The sequence below is a fragment of the Colletes gigas genome, unplaced genomic scaffold (assembly GCF_013123115.1).
Source record: "Colletes gigas isolate AHSC1104 unplaced genomic scaffold, ASM1312311v1 Colletes_gigas_Sc00034, whole genome shotgun sequence".
NCBI classification, from domain to species: Eukaryota; Metazoa; Arthropoda; class Insecta; order Hymenoptera; family Colletidae; genus Colletes; species Colletes gigas.
Window position 1 is genome coordinate 1,610,233 of NW_025106663.1, and position 20,589 is coordinate 1,630,821.

Consider the following 20,589-nt stretch of genomic DNA (forward strand, 5'->3'; position numbering starts at 1 on the left):
TTACCCACTTTCTAGAAAAAAATTCGAGAAGGTGTGAATTTTTCGACAAAATTAAAAAATTCCAAATCGTTCTGAAAAAAATATTGTCGTCTACAGGGGTCAATTACAATCATTTTTGGTGAAATCATATACCTTCGAAATCCTTCACATTTACGAGAAAAAAATTCCGGAAAGTGCCTAAATTTTTCGGTAAAAAAAAAATTCCAAATCGTTCTGAAAAAAATATTGTCGTCTGCAGGGGTCAATTACAATCATTTTTGGTGAAATCATATACCTTCGAAATCCTTCACATTTACGAGAAAAAAATTCCGGAAAGTGCCTAAATTTTTCGGTAGAAAAAAAATTCCAAATCGTTCTGAAAAAAATATTGTCGTCTGCAGGGGGCAATTACAATCATTTTTGGTGAATAGACGTACCCCCGAATTCCTACGCTCTTTCTAGAAAAAAATTCGAGAAGGTGTGAAATTTTCGACGAAATTCAAAATTTTCAAATCGTTCTAAAAAAATTATTGTCATTTTTGGGGGTCAATTGCAATCATTTTTGGTCATTACACATACCCTCGAAATCCTACCCATTTTCGAGAAAAAAATTCAGTAAGAACGAAACTTTAATTGTTAATAACTTTTTAACAAAGCCTCTATTAACAAATTTGTATTCTCGATTTTCGTCTTATTTTGGCCACTGGAATCCCCCATTAAAATTTTTCTCGTATAGAAATCATAACAGAAATTCCAGGATTTAATTTATTTAACAAGAGACAATTTTGAAAATTCTTCGTACTTTTGAGCAACTCTTCTCTGGCTTTGGCCCACGCAGACCTCTTAGCTGCTGTTAGAATACCAACTGGGGGAGTTCTTGGATCAGCTTTGGTTTCCATAATGGATAGAATCTGCTGCACTAATTCCGCCTCTGTGATTCGACCACGGTCAGATGCCCTAACTGGTACACTATAAAACTATAAAACATATCTTGATGAAGTAATAATTATATTTCCAGAAAACTTAGACTCGATAGAATTATTATTAACTTCGATAAAATTATTATTATAGGTGGTGTAATAAAATAAAGTATATACTTGATTGTGATGAGCAACGATTATGTGATCGCCCGATGTAGCTCTGTCCAATATAATTTGTTCGTCGCTGTTCACCCCTGGTCGTCGATAGATTCTGAACATTTGATAGTGTTGCGCCATACAGAGGGGTTGCATGCTCTTTCCATCCTTCGACTTCACCCGTTCCACTTCTAATCCGTTTCTTAAACAAGAACAAGCACATTTACACACTAAAAATCATAAAACTTTTACACCCTTGTAATTCCAAAACTATCCACTCTTTATCCAAAATTCCACCGCCATTGGAAGCGGTAAACCTTCCTCTTTAAAATTGCTTTTCGGTTTTTGTCGATCCTACTTCCCGTTTCGGAGATATCGTAATTTATATGAAGCCGTAATTTTTGAAAAACTCCGCTTATGGCGCTTCCCGTGTTACGGCGGGCCACTGACGCGCATTGAAATTACTAAAAACTTTGATTACTCGCAGTTCCGAAACTACTAGTGTTTTATTCAAAATCGAGGAATCGTTAGCGGCGGTGAGGCTTCCTCTTTGAAATGGCTTTTGGTTTTTGACGATCGGACTTTCCGTTTTCGAGATATCGTAATTTATGTAAAGTGGTATTTTTCTTAATTCGACTGTCTCTGTCTTCGTCTGGCGCGTCGGGCCTCTTTGTCGCACGTGTTGTGCTGACCCACTCCCAAGTCACGTGACTCGCGTGACCTAGTTTCACGCGTAGTATTTCCAATTTACTACGCATTGTTTACTATCTGCGCGAGGTCAATGAACCCTTCCATCACTGAAACTAGCCACCGCGTCGACTCGAAACTAAAATCGCCATATCTCCGGAACTAATCACGCTATCCACTCTCACGACCACTCATTTTAAAGGGCATTTCATCCCCTATCCAATGACTATATCACCTATTATAATTTATTCCATCTTCTATGTTTATTTTGACATTTACTTCGACGCTACATACCCAAAGAAGTTTCAGCAATTCCAATCGATTATAAACTATTTATTTAATCGAAAATGCATTTAAATTTATATACAGGATTTCTAGGGAGCATTTTTTCGTTAATAATTGTTTTCTCTGACATACCCAAAGAAGTTTCAACAATTCCTATCGATCGTACGACTCTTGTAGGACAAAACTGGATTAGAAATTTTTTATTTAATTGAAAACGAATCTAAATTTGTATGCTGGACGTTTGTGCAATTTCTGTGCCATCTTTTCGTAAGTAAAAATTGCATTCTACAGTGGGACGCTTCCTTAATTCCTCGAAACGAAGGAAGAAAGCGTTTCCACCGCCACTTCCTTTCGAGGAATACGCTTTGAGCCCTGCATCCTTTACGTTCCTCTCGTAACGAGTCTCTTTATGCTCGCGTTCTATGGATCTTAGATCCCGGATTTCCTCGCAGACGTCTTCTCTCGCTAAATTGATTTCGGTGCGGCTTCTTTTTGTCCTCCGACGAATCAGCGGTTGGAAACGACAGGCTCCTTCGAGCACTCGCGTAGGAAGCTTTCTTCCTCGAATTCCTATAAATGCATCCTCCGTACGAACGTTTCAATGTTCGTTAAATTAAAAAATTTTCCTAACAAAGCGCCCCCCTCCCCCCTGGTCCATAAAATTGTTTTTACAATTTACCACCGTATTTCCTTGTGATATTAAATATGTTCAGAGATTAGAATTCTTTCTAGGGAAAGAGGACACGTTTGAAATCTTATTATTTAATTTTAATTTCAATTTAAAAATTGAATTAAAATTCTGTTTACCTATCTAGTAGTTCCTGGTAGTTGAGCAGCTCTGTTAGAAACCTCGCGAGGAACACTGCGCCTTCTTTTTGATTGGAAAATCTTTTTGGCCTCGCTGCTAAGCCAGGATTGCTGTTAATTGGTAATGCCAGAGGACTGGAAAGGTACATGTCTTGTAACCACCAGTCGGTAGCCTGTAAACAAATGAAAATAATAACAATTAATATAAACAATGAAGAATTCTGCTTTCCTAATTCTTTAATTAATTCAATACGATTATTTTGCTATCATTTTATTATTTTATTATTACTATGTTCACAAGATTCTTTATTAAAGAAGATAGATCATTTTAATAAATTGTATTTTTTTAAATTCATGGGATACCTAACTTTTGCATGACAAAATATGTTCATTAATTTGTATAAAATTGTTCAATGATTCGAATTGTTTAATTTATTCACGAACGAGGCTTCATTGTTTAATCCATATTTAATGACGTGTCAGCATAATCCACCTTTTTGCAAAAGCGTCATACCTGTCAAGTACGCTTCGAATTTCTCGTTATTATCCCTGATTAATTTGTCAAACTTAATTAAACGATACAAATGATTTCACATTATCATAAATCGACGAAATATTTGTTAATCACGAATTAAAATTTAAAATTCAAAATAATCGAATAATAATTACATTATTGATGGGAATTTTATTCTTATTTATTGCAATGAATTGTTTCAAATTGGATAAAATATTTGTTAATTACAAATTAAAATGCAAAATTCAAAATAATCGAATAAAAATTAAATTATTGATGGAAATTTTCTTTTATTTTTAAATCTTTTTTATTGCAATAAATTGCTTCAAATTGGACAAAATGTTTGTTAATTACAAATTAAAATGTAAAATTCGTAACAATCGAATAATAATTAAATTATTGTTGGGGGATTTCGTGTTCTTTATAAATCCTTTCTGCTACAATGAATTGCCTCGAAGCAGAGCTATAGATGCCTCGATAAAATAGATTAGGTGTTCTTTTGAAATGTCTATAGAACGACATCCATCGCGGTTATTTATGGAACCGCGCGATAGCTGCCATTATATTCCGCAGGGATAAATTTGAAACGAGAACGATCGAAAGTTTCGCCAGACATTGGTCGAGCTGTTGAAAAAAAAAAGAAAGAACTATTTTTCTTTAACGTGGCGTTACGTGCATGTTGTATTATGGTTGGAAAGTTCCTCTTTATACATAGATTTCTATTCTTGTCACTGACAAGACTGACTTCGGATGTCTGACTGTATATACCTGCCATTACCTGGGATTATTAGGAAAAGTAGAAAAGTTCCAGATGCCTTCGGGAAATTTTACTCATTGATTTATTTTTGATACTCGATCGATTGCCAACAATTACACGGAGGCAATTAAAATATTTTTTACATGGAAGATTCAACGTGGAATTTAATTTTTAAAATTTTTAATTTTGATATTTCTTGAAGCACACAGGTTTATTGAAATATTTTTTAAATGGAAGATTCAATATGGAATTTAATTTTCTTTATTTTTTAATATTTTTTTTAATATCAATAATAGTCAATAATTATTGTTTAACCATGAATATCAGTATTTTCAGATTTCTAGCAGCATATAGATTTATTAAAATATTTTTTAAATGGAAGATTCAACATGTATTTTGATTTTTCTTATTTTTAATTTTTTTTTTATTGAAGTAATGGTCAACAATTATTGTTTAACCATGAATATCAGTATTTTCAGATTTCTAGCAGCATATAGATTTATTAAAATATTTTTTAAATGGAAGATTCAACATGGAATATAATTTTTCTTATTTTTTAATATTATTTTTATTAAAGTAATGGTCAATAATTATTGTTTAACCATGTATATCAGTATTTTGAGATTTTTAACAGCACACAGGTTTATTAAAATATTTTTTAAATTAAAAATTCAACATGGAATTTAATTTTTCTTAATTTTTAATTTTTTTTTTATTAAAATAATAGTCAATAATTATTAGTGTGCATGAATATTGATATTTTGAGATTTCTTGAAGCATACAGGTTTATTAAAATATTTTTTAAATGGAAAATTCAGCATGGAATTCAATTTTTTTTATTTTTTAATATTTTTTTATTAAAGTGATAGTCAATAATTATTGTTAAGCATAAATATCGATATTTTGGAATTTTTATTGTAGCACACAAGCAATTGAAAGATTCAATTTCATCAAAATTCAATTTTAAATCAAAAATTAAACCTGTAAAATTTAAATTTGATTTATTTTGCAATATTTCTTTACTTTGTAATGGTCAATAATTATTGTTAAGCATAAATATCGATATTTTGAGATTCTATAGAGCACACAGGCAATTAAAAAATATTTTAAACCAAAAATTAAACCTGTAAAATTGAAATTTTATTTATTTTGCAATATTTCCTTACTCTATAATGGTCAATAATTATTGTTAGCATAAATATCGATATTTTAGAATTTTTATTGTATCACACAAGCAATAAAAAATTCAATTTCATCAAAATTCAATTATAAATCAAAAATTGAACCTGCAATATTTTAATTTTCCTTATTTTGCAATATTTCCTTACTCTATAATGGTCAATAATTATTGTTAAGCATAAATATCAATATTTTGGGATTCCCTAAAGCCCTCAGGCAATTAAAAAATTGAATTTCATCAAAATTCAATTTTGAATCAAAAATTAAACCTGTAACAATTTTATTTTATTTATTTTGCAATATTTTCTTACTCTATAATGGTCAATAATTATTGTTAAGTATAAATATGAATATTTTGAAATTTCTTGCAGCACACAAGCAATTAAAAAATTCAATCTCATCAAAATTCAATTTGAAATCAAAAATTGAACCTGCAATATTTTAATTTTCCTTATTTTGCAATATTTCCTTACTCTATAATGGTCAATAATTATTGTTAAGCATAAATATCAATATTTTGAATTTTCTCGCAGCACACAAGCATTTAAAAAATTGAATTTCATCAAAATTCAAGTTTAAATCAAAAATTGAACCTGCAATATTTGAATTTTCCTCATTTTCTAATATTTCCTTACTTTATAATGGTAAATAATTATTGTTAAGCATAAATATCAATATCTTGAGATTCCATTGAGCTCACAGGTTTATTAAAACATTTTTTAAATGAAAAATTCAACATGTATTTTGATTTTTCTTATTTTTAATATTTTTTTTATTGAAGTAATGGTCAATAATTATTATTAAGCACAAATATAAATATTTTGAAATTCCATAGAGCACAAAGGCAATTAAAAAATATTTTAAACCAAAAATTAAACCTGTAAAATTGAAATTTTATTTATTTTGCAATATTTCCTTACTCTATAATGGTCAATAATTATTGTTAGCATAAATATCGATATTTTAGAATTTTTATTGTATCACACAAGCAATAAAAAATTCAATTTCATCAAAATTCAATTATAAATCAAAAATTGAACCTGCAATATTTTAATTTTCCTTATTTTGCAATATTTCCTTACTCTATAATGGTCAATAATTATTGTTAAGCATAAATATCAATATTTTGGGATTCCCTAAAGCACTCAGGCAATTAAAAAATTGAATTTCATCAAAATTCAATTTTGAATCAAAAATTAAACCTGTAACAATTTTATTTTATTTATTTTGCAATATTTTCTTACTCTATAATGGTCAATAATTATTGTTAAGTATAAATATCAATATTTTGAAATTTCTTGCAGCACACAAGCAATTAAAAAATTCAATCTCATCAAAATTCAATTTGAAATCAAAAATTGAACCTGCAATATTTTAATTTTCCTTATTTTGCAATATTTCCTTACTCTATAATGGTCAATAATTATTGTTAAGCATAAATATCAATATTTTGAATTTTCTCGCAGCACACAAGCATTTAAAAAATTGAATTTCATCAAAATTCAAGTTTAAATCAAAAATTGAACCTGCAATATTTGAATTTTCCTCATTTTCTAATATTTCCTTACTTTATAATGGTAAATAATTATTGTTAAGCATAAATATCAATATCTTGAGATTCCATTGAGCTCACAGGTTTATTAAAACATTTTTTAAATGAAAAATTCAACATGTATTTTGATTTTTCTTATTTTTAATATTTTTTTTATTGAAGTAATGGTCAATAATTATTATTAAGCACAAATATAAATATTTTGAAATTCCATAGAGCACACAGGCAATTAAAAAATATTTTAAACCAAAAATTAAACCTGTAAAATTTAAATTTTATTTATTTTGCAATATTTCCTTACTCTATAATGGTCAATAATTATTGTTAGCATAAATATCGATATTTTAGAATTTTTATTGTATCACAGAAGCAATAAAAAATTCAATTTCATCAAAATTCAATTATAAATCAAAAATTGAACCTGCAATATTTTAATTTTCCTTATTTTGCAATATTTCCTTACTCTACAATGGTCAATAATTATTGTTAAGCATAAATATCAATATTTTGGGATTCCCTAAAGCACTCAGGCAATTAAAAAATTGAATTTCATCAAAATTCAATTTTGAATCAAAAATTAAACCTGTAACAATTTTATTTTATTTATTTTGCAATATTTTCTTACTCTATAATGGTCAATAATTATTGTTAAGTATAAATATGAATATTTTGAAATTTCTTGCAGCACACAAGCAATTAAAAAATTCAATCTCATCAAAATTCAATTTGAAATCAAAAATTGAACCTGCAATATTTTAATTTTCCTTATTTTGCAATATTTCCTTACTCTATAATGGTCAATAATTATTGTTAACCATAAATATCAATATTTTGAATTTTCTCGCAGCACACAAGCATTTAAAAAATTGAATTTCATCAAAATTCAAGTTTAAATCAAAAATTGAACCTGCAATATTTGAATTTTCCTCATTTTCTAATATTTCCTTACTTTATAATGGTAAATAATTATTGTTAAGCATAAATATCAATATCTTGAGATTCCATTGAGCTCACAGGTTTATTAAAACATTTTTTAAATGAAAAATTCAACATGTATTTTGATTTTTCTTATTTTTAATATTTTTTTATTGAAGTAATGGTCAATAATTATTATTAAGCACAAATATAAATATTTTGAAATTCCATAGAGCACAAAGGCAATTAAAAAATATTTTAAACCAAAAATTAAACCTGTAAAATTGAAATTTTATTTATTTTGCAATATTTCCTTACTCTATAATGGTCAATAATTATTGTTAGCATAAATATCGATATTTTAGAATTTTTATTGTATCACACAAGCAATAAAAAATTCAATTTCATCAAAATTCAATTATAAATCAAAAATTGAACCTGCAATATTTTAATTTTCCTTATTTTGCAATATTTCCTTACTCTATAATGGTCAATAATTATTGTTAAGCATAAATATCAATATTTTGGGATTCCCTAAAGCACTCAGGCAATTAAAAAATTGAATTTCATCAAAATTCAATTTTGAATCAAAAATTAAACCTGTAACAATTTTATTTTATTTATTTTGCAATATTTTCTTACTCTATAATGGTCAATAATTATTGTTAAGTATAAATATCAATATTTTGAAATTTCTTGCAGCACACAAGCAATTAAAAAATTCAATCTCATCAAAATTCAATTTGAAATCAAAAATTGAACCTGCAATATTTTAATTTTCCTTATTTTGCAATATTTCCTTACTCTATAATGGTCAATAATTATTGTTAAGCATAAATATCAATATTTTGAATTTTCTCGCAGCACACAAGCATTTAAAAAATTGAATTTCATCAAAATTCAAGTTTAAATCAAAAATTGAACCTGCAATATTTGAATTTTCCTCATTTTCTAATATTTCCTTACTTTATAATGGTAAATAATTATTGTTAAGCATAAATATCAATATCTTGAGATTCCATTGAGCTCACAGGTTTATTAAAACATTTTTTAAATGAAAAATTCAACATGTATTTTGATTTTTCTTATTTTTAATATTTTTTTTATTGAAGTAATGGTCAATAATTATTATTAAGCACAAATATAAATATTTTGAAATTCCATAGAGCACACAGGCAATTAAAAAATATTTTAAACCAAAAATTAAACCTGTAAAATTGAAATTTTATTTATTTTGCAATATTTCCTTACTCTATAGTAGTTAATAATTATTGTTAAACAAAAATATCAATATTTTGAGATTCCATAGAGCACTCAGGCAATTAAAAAATATTTTAAATCAAAAATTGAACCTGTAACATTTTAATTTTCCTTATTTTGCAATATTTTCTTATTCTATGATGGTCAACAATTATTGTTAAGAACAAACATCGATATTTTGAGATTCCATAGATCAAAGAGGCAATTAAAAAATATTTTAAATAAAAAATTTACTATTCTAATTCAGTTTTTCTTATTTTTTTATATTTTTTTTATCAAAGTGATAGTCAATAATTATTGTTAAACACAAATATAAATATCTTGAAATTCCATAGAGCACACAGGCAATTAAAAAATATTTTAAACCAAAAATTAAACCTGTAAAATTGAAATTTTATTTATTTTGCAATATTTCCTTACTCTATAATAGTCAATAATTATTATTCACCACAAATAAAAATATTTTGAGGTTCCCCAAAGCAACCAGGCAATTAAAAAATATATTAACTCAAAAATTTACTATTCTAATTCAGTTTTTCTTATTTTTTCTAGATTCACAAGCCTCTATGGGGAAGAAGAGGCCAAAAGAAACTATGGAGAACCCAGGTTAACGTGTCAGACAGGGAAAGTATGGTCGCTCGTTGGATCGTTGCGCCACGGATACGCTTTTGCAGCTGCAAAACTGCACACTGGGATGCACCAGGACGTGTGAGTATGCACCGAGCACACACATATATACGTACAGATCGAGCAGATACATGCGATTCGAGGGGACGATAATGATCTTTCGCACGTACCTGCTCGTCCGATCTGAGGTTTCTTATTCAATGCGAGGCTGCGATTATGGCAGAGTTCCCTTTGCGCTTCCCTTCCACGGTTCTAACGACATCGACGCGGTCTTTCGGTAGTTTTTTTTTCCCCCTACCACGACCAGTGACACGTTTCACTCGGGGGAGGAAAGATTTCACTTTTTTTTACCAGTCGAGATCTCTGTCGCGGGAAATTTTCGTTCGAGTCCATTGGGAATTGTGGAATAAATTAATTGGTCATGAAATTTATTTATTTGTTTAATTCCATTGATGAGAAAAATTAGTGTGCGCTTGGGAGACGAAATTCTGAGAATAAAATCATGATTTGATGCTAAATTAATTTTATAAATATTTATTATTAGGAATTGTTGTGAAATAAATTTATTGGTCATGAAATTTATTTGTTTGAGTACTTTTGTGGAGAGAAATTTGTTAATAGGGGATGAAATTTTTATTATAAATTAAAGATTTGATGCTAGATTTATTTTATTAATATTTTCAAGTGAAAATTATTCGAGTCTATTAGGAATTGTCGTGAAATAAATTTATTGGTCATGAAATTTATTTATTTGTCGCTTCTATAGAGAGAAATCTATTAATAGGGGATGAAATTTTTATAATAAATTCACTATTTGATGCTAAATTAATTTATTTTATGAAAATCTGCACGTAAATATCAGTTACTAATTTTCTAATGGCCATGAAACTTATTTTTTTACGTTTATAGTGATAAATCCATTAATAGGGGATGAATTTTCTATAATAAATTCACGATTTGATGCTAGATTTATTTTATTAATATTTTCAAGTGAAAATTATTCGAGTCTATTAGGAATTGTCGTGAAATAAATTTATTGGTCATGAAGTTTTGTTTATTTGTCACTTCTATAGAGAGAAATCTATTAATAGGGGATGAAATTTTTATAATAAATTCACTATTTGATGCTAAATTAATTTATTTTATGAAAATCTGCACGTAAATATCAGTTACTAATTTTCTAATGGCCATGAAACTTATTTTTTTACGTTTATAGTGATAAATCCATTAATAGGGGATGAATTTTCTATAATAAATTCACGATTTGATGCTAGATTTATTTTATTAATATTTTCAAGTGAAAATTATTCGAGTCTATTAGGAATTGTCGTGAAATAAATTTATTGGTCATGAAGTTTATTTATTTGTCACTTCTATAGAGAGAAATCTATTAATAGGGGATGAAATTTTTATAATAAATTCACTATTTGATGCTAAATTAATTTATTTTATGAAAATCTGCATGTAAATATCAGTTACTAATTTTTTAATGGCCATGAAACTTATTTTTTTACGTTTATAGTGATAAATCCATTAATAGGGGATGAATTTTCTATAATAAATTCACGATTTGATGCTAGATTTATTTTATTAATATTTTCAAGTGAAAATTATTCGAGTCTATTAGGAATTGTCGTGAAATAAATTTATTGGTCATGAAGTTTATTTATTTGTCACTTCTATAGAGAGAAATCTATTAATAGGGGATGAAATTTTTATAATAAATTCACTATTTGATGCTAAATTAATTTATTTTATCAATATTTGCAAGTCAAAACCAGTTAATAATTATTTAATGGCCATGAGACTTATTTCTTTACTTTTATAGAGAGTAATCCATTAATAAGGGATGAAATTTTTATAACAATATCATGATTTGATGCTAAATTAATTTATTTTATAAATATTTCCATGTAAAAATGAGCTAATAATTTTTCAATTGTCATGAAACTTATTTATTTGTTTAATCCCCTAAATAAGAAAAACTAACCTACATTTAGGGGATGAAATTCTACCAACAACATCCTAATTTGCTTCTAAATTAACCAATTCACAATTAAAACTGCTAACCTTGAAAATAAACAAAATTCAACCAATTGAAGAAATAATTCCACAATAAATCCCATTTATGGTCACTAAACTTTGCCATGGGAATTCAATAACTACCCCATTAAATATATAGCCTCTCATAAACCTAATCGAACGACAATTCCATACTTTACGACTGATTTATATCCTCTCATTACGTTCTCACCAAATCAAATCTTCGTCCATTTTCTTGGAAAATTATTTTCCTGTATCAATTTAACTAATTAATTAAACAAATTTACAATTTCACGATCACTTATGCCAACAGTCGTCTATAACGTGTCGATTATTAGGACATCGTGGCTCGTTCGAGGTAATTTATGCAGACTCGTTTCAAATGCGTTTCTTAACGAAGAAAATGGCGAAAGGTCTCCGATTTCCTTCGACGTGTGGTTCGATCTAATTAACAGACGTTCGAGTGCAACGACAATAGATAAAAACGATCGCGTAAATCTCTGGTCTCTCGATCCTCCATCGTTATTCCAAGCTTCGTGAAACGTTATTGCGAAATAGAAACTGTTTCGACAAGATTTGCGAGGATTTTCTGCTGTTTAACGAGACACCAAAGATAAGATTCGTTGAAGTTTACTCGAGATGCATAAATTTACCATCGAATGATCCCATCTGCCTTTCGACATCGAAACCACGATTAATTCAGAGCATAAAGACTTCGATTTTCATTTAATATTCACGGATATTCGTTAAAATCATTTACAAAAGCATATTTTTTCTGAAACTCAAATTCCACTCGAAAATTTATTTAAAAAATTTTTTAAATTCACGTGAGAGGTTATGTGACATTGTTTATGTTTTTGGCTCGCATTTCTGTTGGAAATATTCCAAATTTAAACAAATTTTCAATATTTGCAAGTTTGCAAAATATTATTTTTAAATTTCTGATTTTTTGTCTACTTTTCTAAATTGCAAAATTTCATAGTGATTTGGATAAAGAGAGATGTTGCATTTGGGTTAGAATTTTTAAATTATAGTAATATTTTTGTGGATCTCAAATTCCACTGGAAAATTTATTTAAAAAATTTTTTAAATTCACGTGAGAGGTTATGTGACATTGTTTATGTTTTTGGCTCGTATTTCTGTTGGAAATATTCCAAATTTAAATAAATTTTCAATATTTGCAAGTTTGCAAAATATTATTTATTATTTTTGATTATTATAAATTGTTGAGTTTTTGTCTACTTTTTTAAATTGTGATAGTAAGAAAATTTCATAGTGATTTGGAGAACGAGAGATGTTGCATTTGAGTTAGAATTTTAAAATTATAGTAATTTCAGGTTGATATAAAAAATAATTCGATTTTGATGTGTTAAAGGTATGTATTTTTTCTACATTTTATTTAAATTATTTTATACATTTTATTTAAGTGCATTTGATATTTTACAATTTTAAAATTATAATAATTTCAGGTTGATATAAAAAATAATTCGATTTTGATATTTTAAATGTATTTTATATTTTTTAAATTTTATTTGAATTATTTTATACATTTTATTTGCATGAATTTGATATTTAAACATTTTAAAATTATAACAATTTCAGGTTAATATAAACAGTAATTCGATTTTGATATTTTAAATGAATTTTATTTTTTTTTACATTTTATTTAAATGTATTTGATATTTTAAAATTTTTAAATTATAATAATTCCAAGTTAATACAAAAATAATTCTGAAACAGTGGCCCAGAATTATATTAAAATTATAAAACTTTGTCATGCAATCACTTTGAAATTTTTCAGATATTATTTACTCATTAAATATAATAATTTGGAGTAGAATAAATAAAAAATAAATTTTGTCCTCCACAGGTGAGAATTCAACTTACTGAAGAATAATTTTTCGAGTTTAAAATTGTTATAAATTGAAGAGTAAGTGTTTTTGTTGCGTGGAGATTCTCATGCTAACTATTGCAGAATGCCATGAGTTTGCATTCTGCAATAGCTTAACGAGCCACAGACGGAATTAGGTGAAGTCGATTCGCGTTGGTGTGGAAAGAGCTAATGCAACGATATACCAATACCCTTGGCGAATAATTGGGATTCCCTTTGGGTATATTGCAATTCCGTATTAAATAAAATTAAGTGCAATAAAATGGAATTACGTACGTAGGAGGAACGTGTGAAGACATCGGAGTACAATTAAAAATGAAGAAACACCACGGCGCGCGGAGTATCGTTTCGCAACCTAATGTGCTCTGTCGTGTAATATCCTGAACGAAAAAAAAAAAACTTTCTTTCTGCGTAAGGATAATGGGATGGAATATTGTACGATTAATGTTGCAAAGAAATCGAAATTTTTCTTTTGTATCTGAGGAATTTTACTGTAAAATTCGGTGGAGTTACTTTATAGTGCAAGGGTGAATATTATTTTGAGAAGGGTTAAATTGGGGGTGCAAAATTTTTGTTAGAATTCATATTGAAAAGAAATCAAAATTTTTATTTTATATTAGAGGAATTTTACTGTAAAGTTCAGTGGAGTTAATTTATAGTGCAAAAGGGGGTGAATATTAGTTTGAGAAGGGTTACTTGGGGGTGCAAAATCTTTACTTCAAATGTTATTGCAAACAAATCAAAATTTTTATTTTACATCAGAGGAATTTTACTGTAAAATTCAGTGGAGTTAATTTTTAGTGCAAGGGGGGGTGAATATTATTTTGGAAAAGGTTAAATTGGGGGTGCAAATTCTTTATTTCAATTGATATTGCAAAGAAATCAAATTTTTATTTTATATCTGAGGAATTTTACTGTTAAGTTCAGTGGAGTTAATTTATAGTGAAAAAGGGGGTGAATTTTAGTTTGAAAATGGTAAATTAGGGGTGCAAAATCTTTATTTCAATTAATATTGCGAAGAAATCAAATTTTTATCTGTTTTATGTCAGAGGAATTTTATTGTAAAATTCATGGAGTTAATTTATAGTGCAAAGGGGTGAATATGACTTTGAAAAGGGTTACTTGGTGGTGAAAAATGTGTATTACAATTAATATTGCAAAGAAATCAAATTTTTATGTTTTATATCAAAGGAATTTGACTCCAAAATCGATTTGGTTAATTTACAGTGCAAAAGGGTTAATTGGGGGTGCAATATCTGTACTAGAATTAATATTATACAATTAATATTGCAAAGAAATCAAATTTTTATCTGTTTTATGTCAAAGGAATTTTATTGGACAATTCATACAATTGATTTCTAGTGCAAAAGGGTGAATCTGTCTTTGAAAAGGGTAAATTGGGGGTGCAAAATTTATATTAACATTAATATTGCAAAGAAATCAAATTTTTATCTGTTTTATATCAAAGGAATTTTATTGTAAAATCCATGCAATTAATTTACAGTGCAAAAGGGTGAATATTAGTTTGAAAATGGTAAATTAGGGGTGCAAAATCTTTATTTCAATTAATATTGCAAAGAAATCAAATTTTTATCTGTTTTATGTCAAAGGAATTTTATTTTAAAATTCATGGAGTTAAATTATAGTGCAAAGGGGTGAATATGACTTTGAAAAGGGTTACTTGGGGGTGAAAAATGTGTATTACAATTAATATTGCAAAGAAATCAAATTTTTATGTTTTATATCAAAGGAATTTGACTCCAAAATCGATTTGGTTAATTTACAGTGCAAAAGGGTTAATTGGGGGTGCAAAATCTGTACTAGAATTAATATTATACAATTAATATTGCAAAGAAATCAAATTTTTATCTGTTTTATATCAAAGGAATTTTATTGGACAATTCATACAATTGATTTCTAGTGCAAAAGGGTGAATCTGACTTTGAAAAGGGTAAATTAGGGGTGCAAAATTTATATTAACATTAATATTGCAGAGAAATCAAATTTTTATCTGTTTTATATCAAAGGAATTTTATTGTAAAATCCATGCAATTAATTTACAGTGCAAAAGGGTGAATATTAGTTTGAAAAGGGTAAATTAGGGGTGCAAAATCTTTATTTCAATTAATATTGCAAAGAAATCAAATTTTTATCTGTTTTATGTCAAAGGAATTTTATTTTAAAATTCATGGAGTTAAATTATAGTGCAAAGGGGTGAATATGACTTTGAAAAGGGTTACTTGGGGGTGAAAAATGTGTATTACAATTAATATTGCAAAGAAATCAAATTTTTATGTTTTATATCAAAGGAATTTGACTCCAAAATCGATTTGGTTAATTTACAGTGCAAAAGGGTTAATTGGGGGTGCAATATCTGTACTAGAATTAATATTATACAATTAATATTGCAAAGAAATCAAATTTTTATCTGTTTTATGTCAAAGGAATTTTATTGGACAATTCATACAATTGATTTCTAGTGCAAAAGGGTGAATCTGTCTTTGAAAAGGGTAAATTAGGGGTGCAAAATTTATATTAACATTAATATTGCAGAGAAATCAAATTTTTATCTGTTTTATATCAAAGGAATTTTATTGTAAAATCCATGCAATTAATTTACAGTGCAAAAGGGTGAATATTAGTTTGAAAAGGGTAAATTAGGGGTGCAAAATCTTTATTTCAATTAATATTGCAAAGAAATCAAATTTTTATCTGTTTTATGTCAAAGGAATTTTATTTTAAAATTCATGGAGTTAAATTATAGTGCAAAGGGGTGAATATGACTTTGAAAAGGGTTACTTGGTGGTGAAAAATGTGTATTACAATTAATATTGCAAAGAAATCAAATTTTTGTGTTTTATATCAAAGGAATTTGACTCCAAAATCGATTTGGTTAATTTACAGTGCAAAAGGGTTAATTGGGGGTGCAATATCTGTGTTAGAATTAATATTATACAATTAATATTGAAAAGAAATCAAATTTTTATCTGTTCTATATCAAAGAAATTTGACTCCAAAATCCATTTGGTCAATTTAAAGTCCAAAATATTAAATACAATTTATGAAATTGTTAATTTATAGTATAAAATCTCTAAAACTGGGGTATCCCCAAACAACTTTCATCTCTATAGTATAATCGTCCTTTTGCAATAATTATACAATTAATATTGAATTCCAAAACGACTCAAATTTGTATCCATTCTAAATCAAAGGAATTTTATTTATAAATTTCAGTTCCGAAAGTCCATTAAATTAATTTCCAGTGCAAGAGGGTGAATGAAATTTGTAAAGGGGTTAATTGAAAAGCATCCTGATGTCAACTCCGGAGACATCAATCGAGTTCGTCGAAGTCCACGTCGTGTCAGGTTACGGAGATTTCAACAGAAGCTCGAAACACGAGGTCGCTTTCATCTTGTCTTTCCATTTCCGTCTCTGTTCTTTTATTTTCCCTCTCGGGACCCATTTTTTTTATTTACTATCCACCCCTCCCCCCTAGTCTGTGTGCTTGGAATTTCGAACTTTTCCACACACGCATAAATACACATATATAATAACACATATGTGTGCAGAGATGCGTGTGTGGAATGTGTTTAACTTAGTTCGCGATTCTCTCTACGCGCAAGCTCCGCGTTATCGACCACCAAGCTGGAAACCGCCTACGTTTGTGTGTTTCTGTGCCAGCGGTTTCCAAAATACACATCTCATAACTCCAAATCTCCCAACCAAACTTTCATTCACATTAAAAAAGTATCAAAAAGTCATCTCTCCAAATTTCTCATCAATTTCGTGTATTCCTACCCCATTAAAGTAACTTTACCCACTGGAAACACATAATTAGTAGTATTAGTTGATTAAGTTCTCAAAATCAAAGAAATTACTCATCAAATACTCTTTTTCCCGCTTAATTCACAGTAAAATCTGTGTGTTTGTGAGTATCTTCTCTGTAGTCAGCGCCACCAGCGGCAGAACGCACGAACTAACTCGTAGTTAGCGTTCCTGCCGCTAGAAGGCGCTGGCTAACCTTCCATTTCCACTCTGTAGATCTCTATATTTGTGATTCCCCCATTTTTACTCACATCTGAATGAAACTTTGTTGTTTATTGTTCAAAATCAAACAAATTACTCATCAAATGCTCTTTATTCCACTTAATTCACAGTAAAATCTGTGTGTTTGTGAGTATCTTCTCTGTGGTCAGCGCCACCAGTGGCAGAACCCACGAACTAACTCGTAGTTAGCGTTCCTGCCGCTAGAAGGCGCTGGCTAACCTTCCATTTCGACTCTGTAGATCCCTAGGTTTGTGATTCCCCCATTTTTCTTCACATCTGAATGAAACTTTGTTGTTTATTGTTCAATTTATTTATTCAGAATGTCCTTTGTCGTGAAAATAGTTTGCAAATTCTCATGGTCGGAATCTTTCGACACATCTCGACCCGTCGTTTTCGCCATGGCTAATGAAGTATCGCGTTAAACGGGAAACTCGATACCTCGTGGCGGGACTATCCGAGCAACGAGAGAGTCGTTTGACGAAAAGGGAGGACAAAACAGTTTGAAAGCCGGGGTTGTGCACAGGTCGGAGCCGGTTATCGGTTTCCTACGGGGTGGAAATGGACGAAACGCAGTGACTCTCAAAACCGTTGCAACAGAAATTAAATAAACACAAAATTCACTCCATCAACCCATAAAAAAGGATAAACAAAAACAGCTGCAAAGACAACTTCAAAGAAATTCAGTCAATATTTAAATTAATTAAAATATTCTATTACAATAGTATCAAAATTTATGAATGAATATTTACAGTTAAATTTTCCAATTATATTTATATTACATTTAAATTAATTTAAATATTATATTACAATAGTATCAAAATTTATAAATAAATGTTTACAGTTAAATTTTCCAATTATGTCACATGACAGCATTGTGCGCCTTTAGTATTAAAATTAATTTAAATATTAAATTATAATAGTAACTAGATTTGTGAATGAGAGTGTTTGTGTAAAAAATTTGTCGAAAGAAGGCTGTTGGTAACGAAAGGGTTAATCAGGGGAATCCCGTTGCATCGGTGATTGGTACGCGACCCTTCCCGAACCGATCGATGGGCGCTCGAGCTACGCGCGCGGATCGCAGAGACCTCGACGTGGAGACTTCGACACGCGAAACGGGAGACTCGTTGATCCAGGAGGAAAACAGGATCAGGAAGTTGTTCGTTTCGCCGGTGGCTCGTATCCGCGAAGCTTAACTAAGCGTGCGTTCAATCATGACGAGCCCCAACGGCCTCCGAAAACCTCGAATTAATTTTCTCGTCCCCCCTCTCGTCGTCCGAGTCTCCGGTTGCTTCCTTTTACCGCCTTTCGAACGCTCGTTCCACTTGGAAAAATCTCTGAACACCAGAAAGAAAAGCAGGTGTTGCAAATTGTTCGATTTTTATTTTGTATCACCGAGAAATGTAGAATTAGTGATGATGGGTGATTAAATTCGTAAAATCGAATAGATTTCCCATCAAATTGGGGGTTTTTTTCGTTCAATTTTAGGCAAAATCTGTGTGTTTGTGAGTAATAGTTAGCGTTCCTGACGCTAGAGCGCGCTGGCTGCTCTGTAATCAGCGCCTTCTGCGATAGAACGCCTCAACTAGCCAACAGTTACCACTCCTGACGCTAGAATGCGCTCCTATTCAAATTTAAAATTCATATTTTGGTGATTTTTTACAACACAAGCCACTTAATTCAAACACACTTTTGTTTTCCGAATTTTCTAGCACAGAAAGCAGGTGGAAAATCAGAAATGGAGGATAAATCCACGCGGTTCGAATAAAAGTGATTACTTCGCGTGTTCGAAGATTTATCACACCCCTTGGTGAATCCCCGACACCCTTCTAATATTGTTCGAATTTCTTTCTCGGTTTTTCCCTGTAAGCCGACGATCTGGCAAAGCCTGGAGACGAGAGAAAGCCATAGAATTTTGCTTGGGACGTTGCTCCAAGTAATTTCGATCGTACAGAATATACCAATATAATGGATTAAAATTCAAGCCTGAAGCACATAAATACAAAATAAAAACGTGTTCCAATATTCGTTGGACGATTTATTAAATGAAAGACTAAATGTTGATGTATAACCAGCTAAACAATATATATACATTGTTATTTATAAGAATATGAAACTATACTTTGATTAGTAACACATTTTATATGAATTTTAATTTAAGTTAATGGGTGAGCTAATATTATGTAATGTGAGATCAGAGAGTTTTGATTTTTTTTCTGTTTTTTTAATGTTATAATCAACAATGGCTGATTTTATATTATGTGATATTTGATCAAATGTTTATTTATGTAAATATTCAGGTAAAATGTGCCATTGGTATAAGTGTGGTTTTTTATTCTTAAGTGGGCTAATTTAAATTAATTACTGCTCTAATAAATAGTGGGTTTTAACACTTTACCGACCGGTAGCGGTTGATTAATCGGCTATCGGTCGGTAAACGTCGACCGATAAAACAGTTGATTAATAGGCTATCGGTCGGTAAAACAGTCGATTAATAGGCTATCGGTCGGTAAAGTGTTAATATTCTGAGGAGTAAAATGTGGAGATTTCATGAATTTATCTTGGCAATTGACTTGATAAATATTGCAAACTAAAAGTGTGGTTTTAATTGGGCCAATTTAAATTAACTGCATCTCTGATAAGCAGTAAATCTGAAGAATATCTGAACAAACACTGCAACAGGGAATGTTAGAGTAGCTTTGGATCATCTGAAGAGCAAAATATGAAGAGTTGATGAATTATATCTTGGTAGTTGACTTGGTAAATATTGAAAACTAAAAGTGTGGTTTTATATTCTTAATTGGGCTGATTTAAATTAACTACATCCCTGCTAAACAGTAGTTTTCAATCTTCTGAGGAGTAAAATGTGGAGATTTCATGAATTTATCTTGGCAATTGACTTGATAAATATTGAAAACTAAAAGTGTGGTTTTAATTTGGCTAATTTAAATTAACTGCATCTCTGATAAGCAG

The 20,589-nt window shown here is 29.2% G+C and overlaps 1 protein-coding gene across 3 annotated transcripts in view; it reads right to left on the reverse strand.

Moving 5' to 3' along the window:
• The window catches only part of LOC122402217 (vesicular acetylcholine transporter-like), a 93,726-nt gene that overhangs the window by 8,122 nt on the left and 65,015 nt on the right, over nt 1-20,589 (reverse strand). For all 3 annotated transcript variants that reach the window (XM_043404827.1, XM_043404825.1, XM_043404826.1), the window contains exons 5-7: nt 2,835-3,007; nt 1,077-1,257; nt 782-956 (exon numbers count right to left, since the gene is read on the reverse strand). In XM_043404827.1, the coding sequence (XP_043260762.1) occupies nt 782-956; nt 1,077-1,257; nt 2,835-3,007 (529 nt within the window). The remainder of the gene's footprint in view (nt 1-781; nt 957-1,076; nt 1,258-2,834; nt 3,008-20,589) is intronic.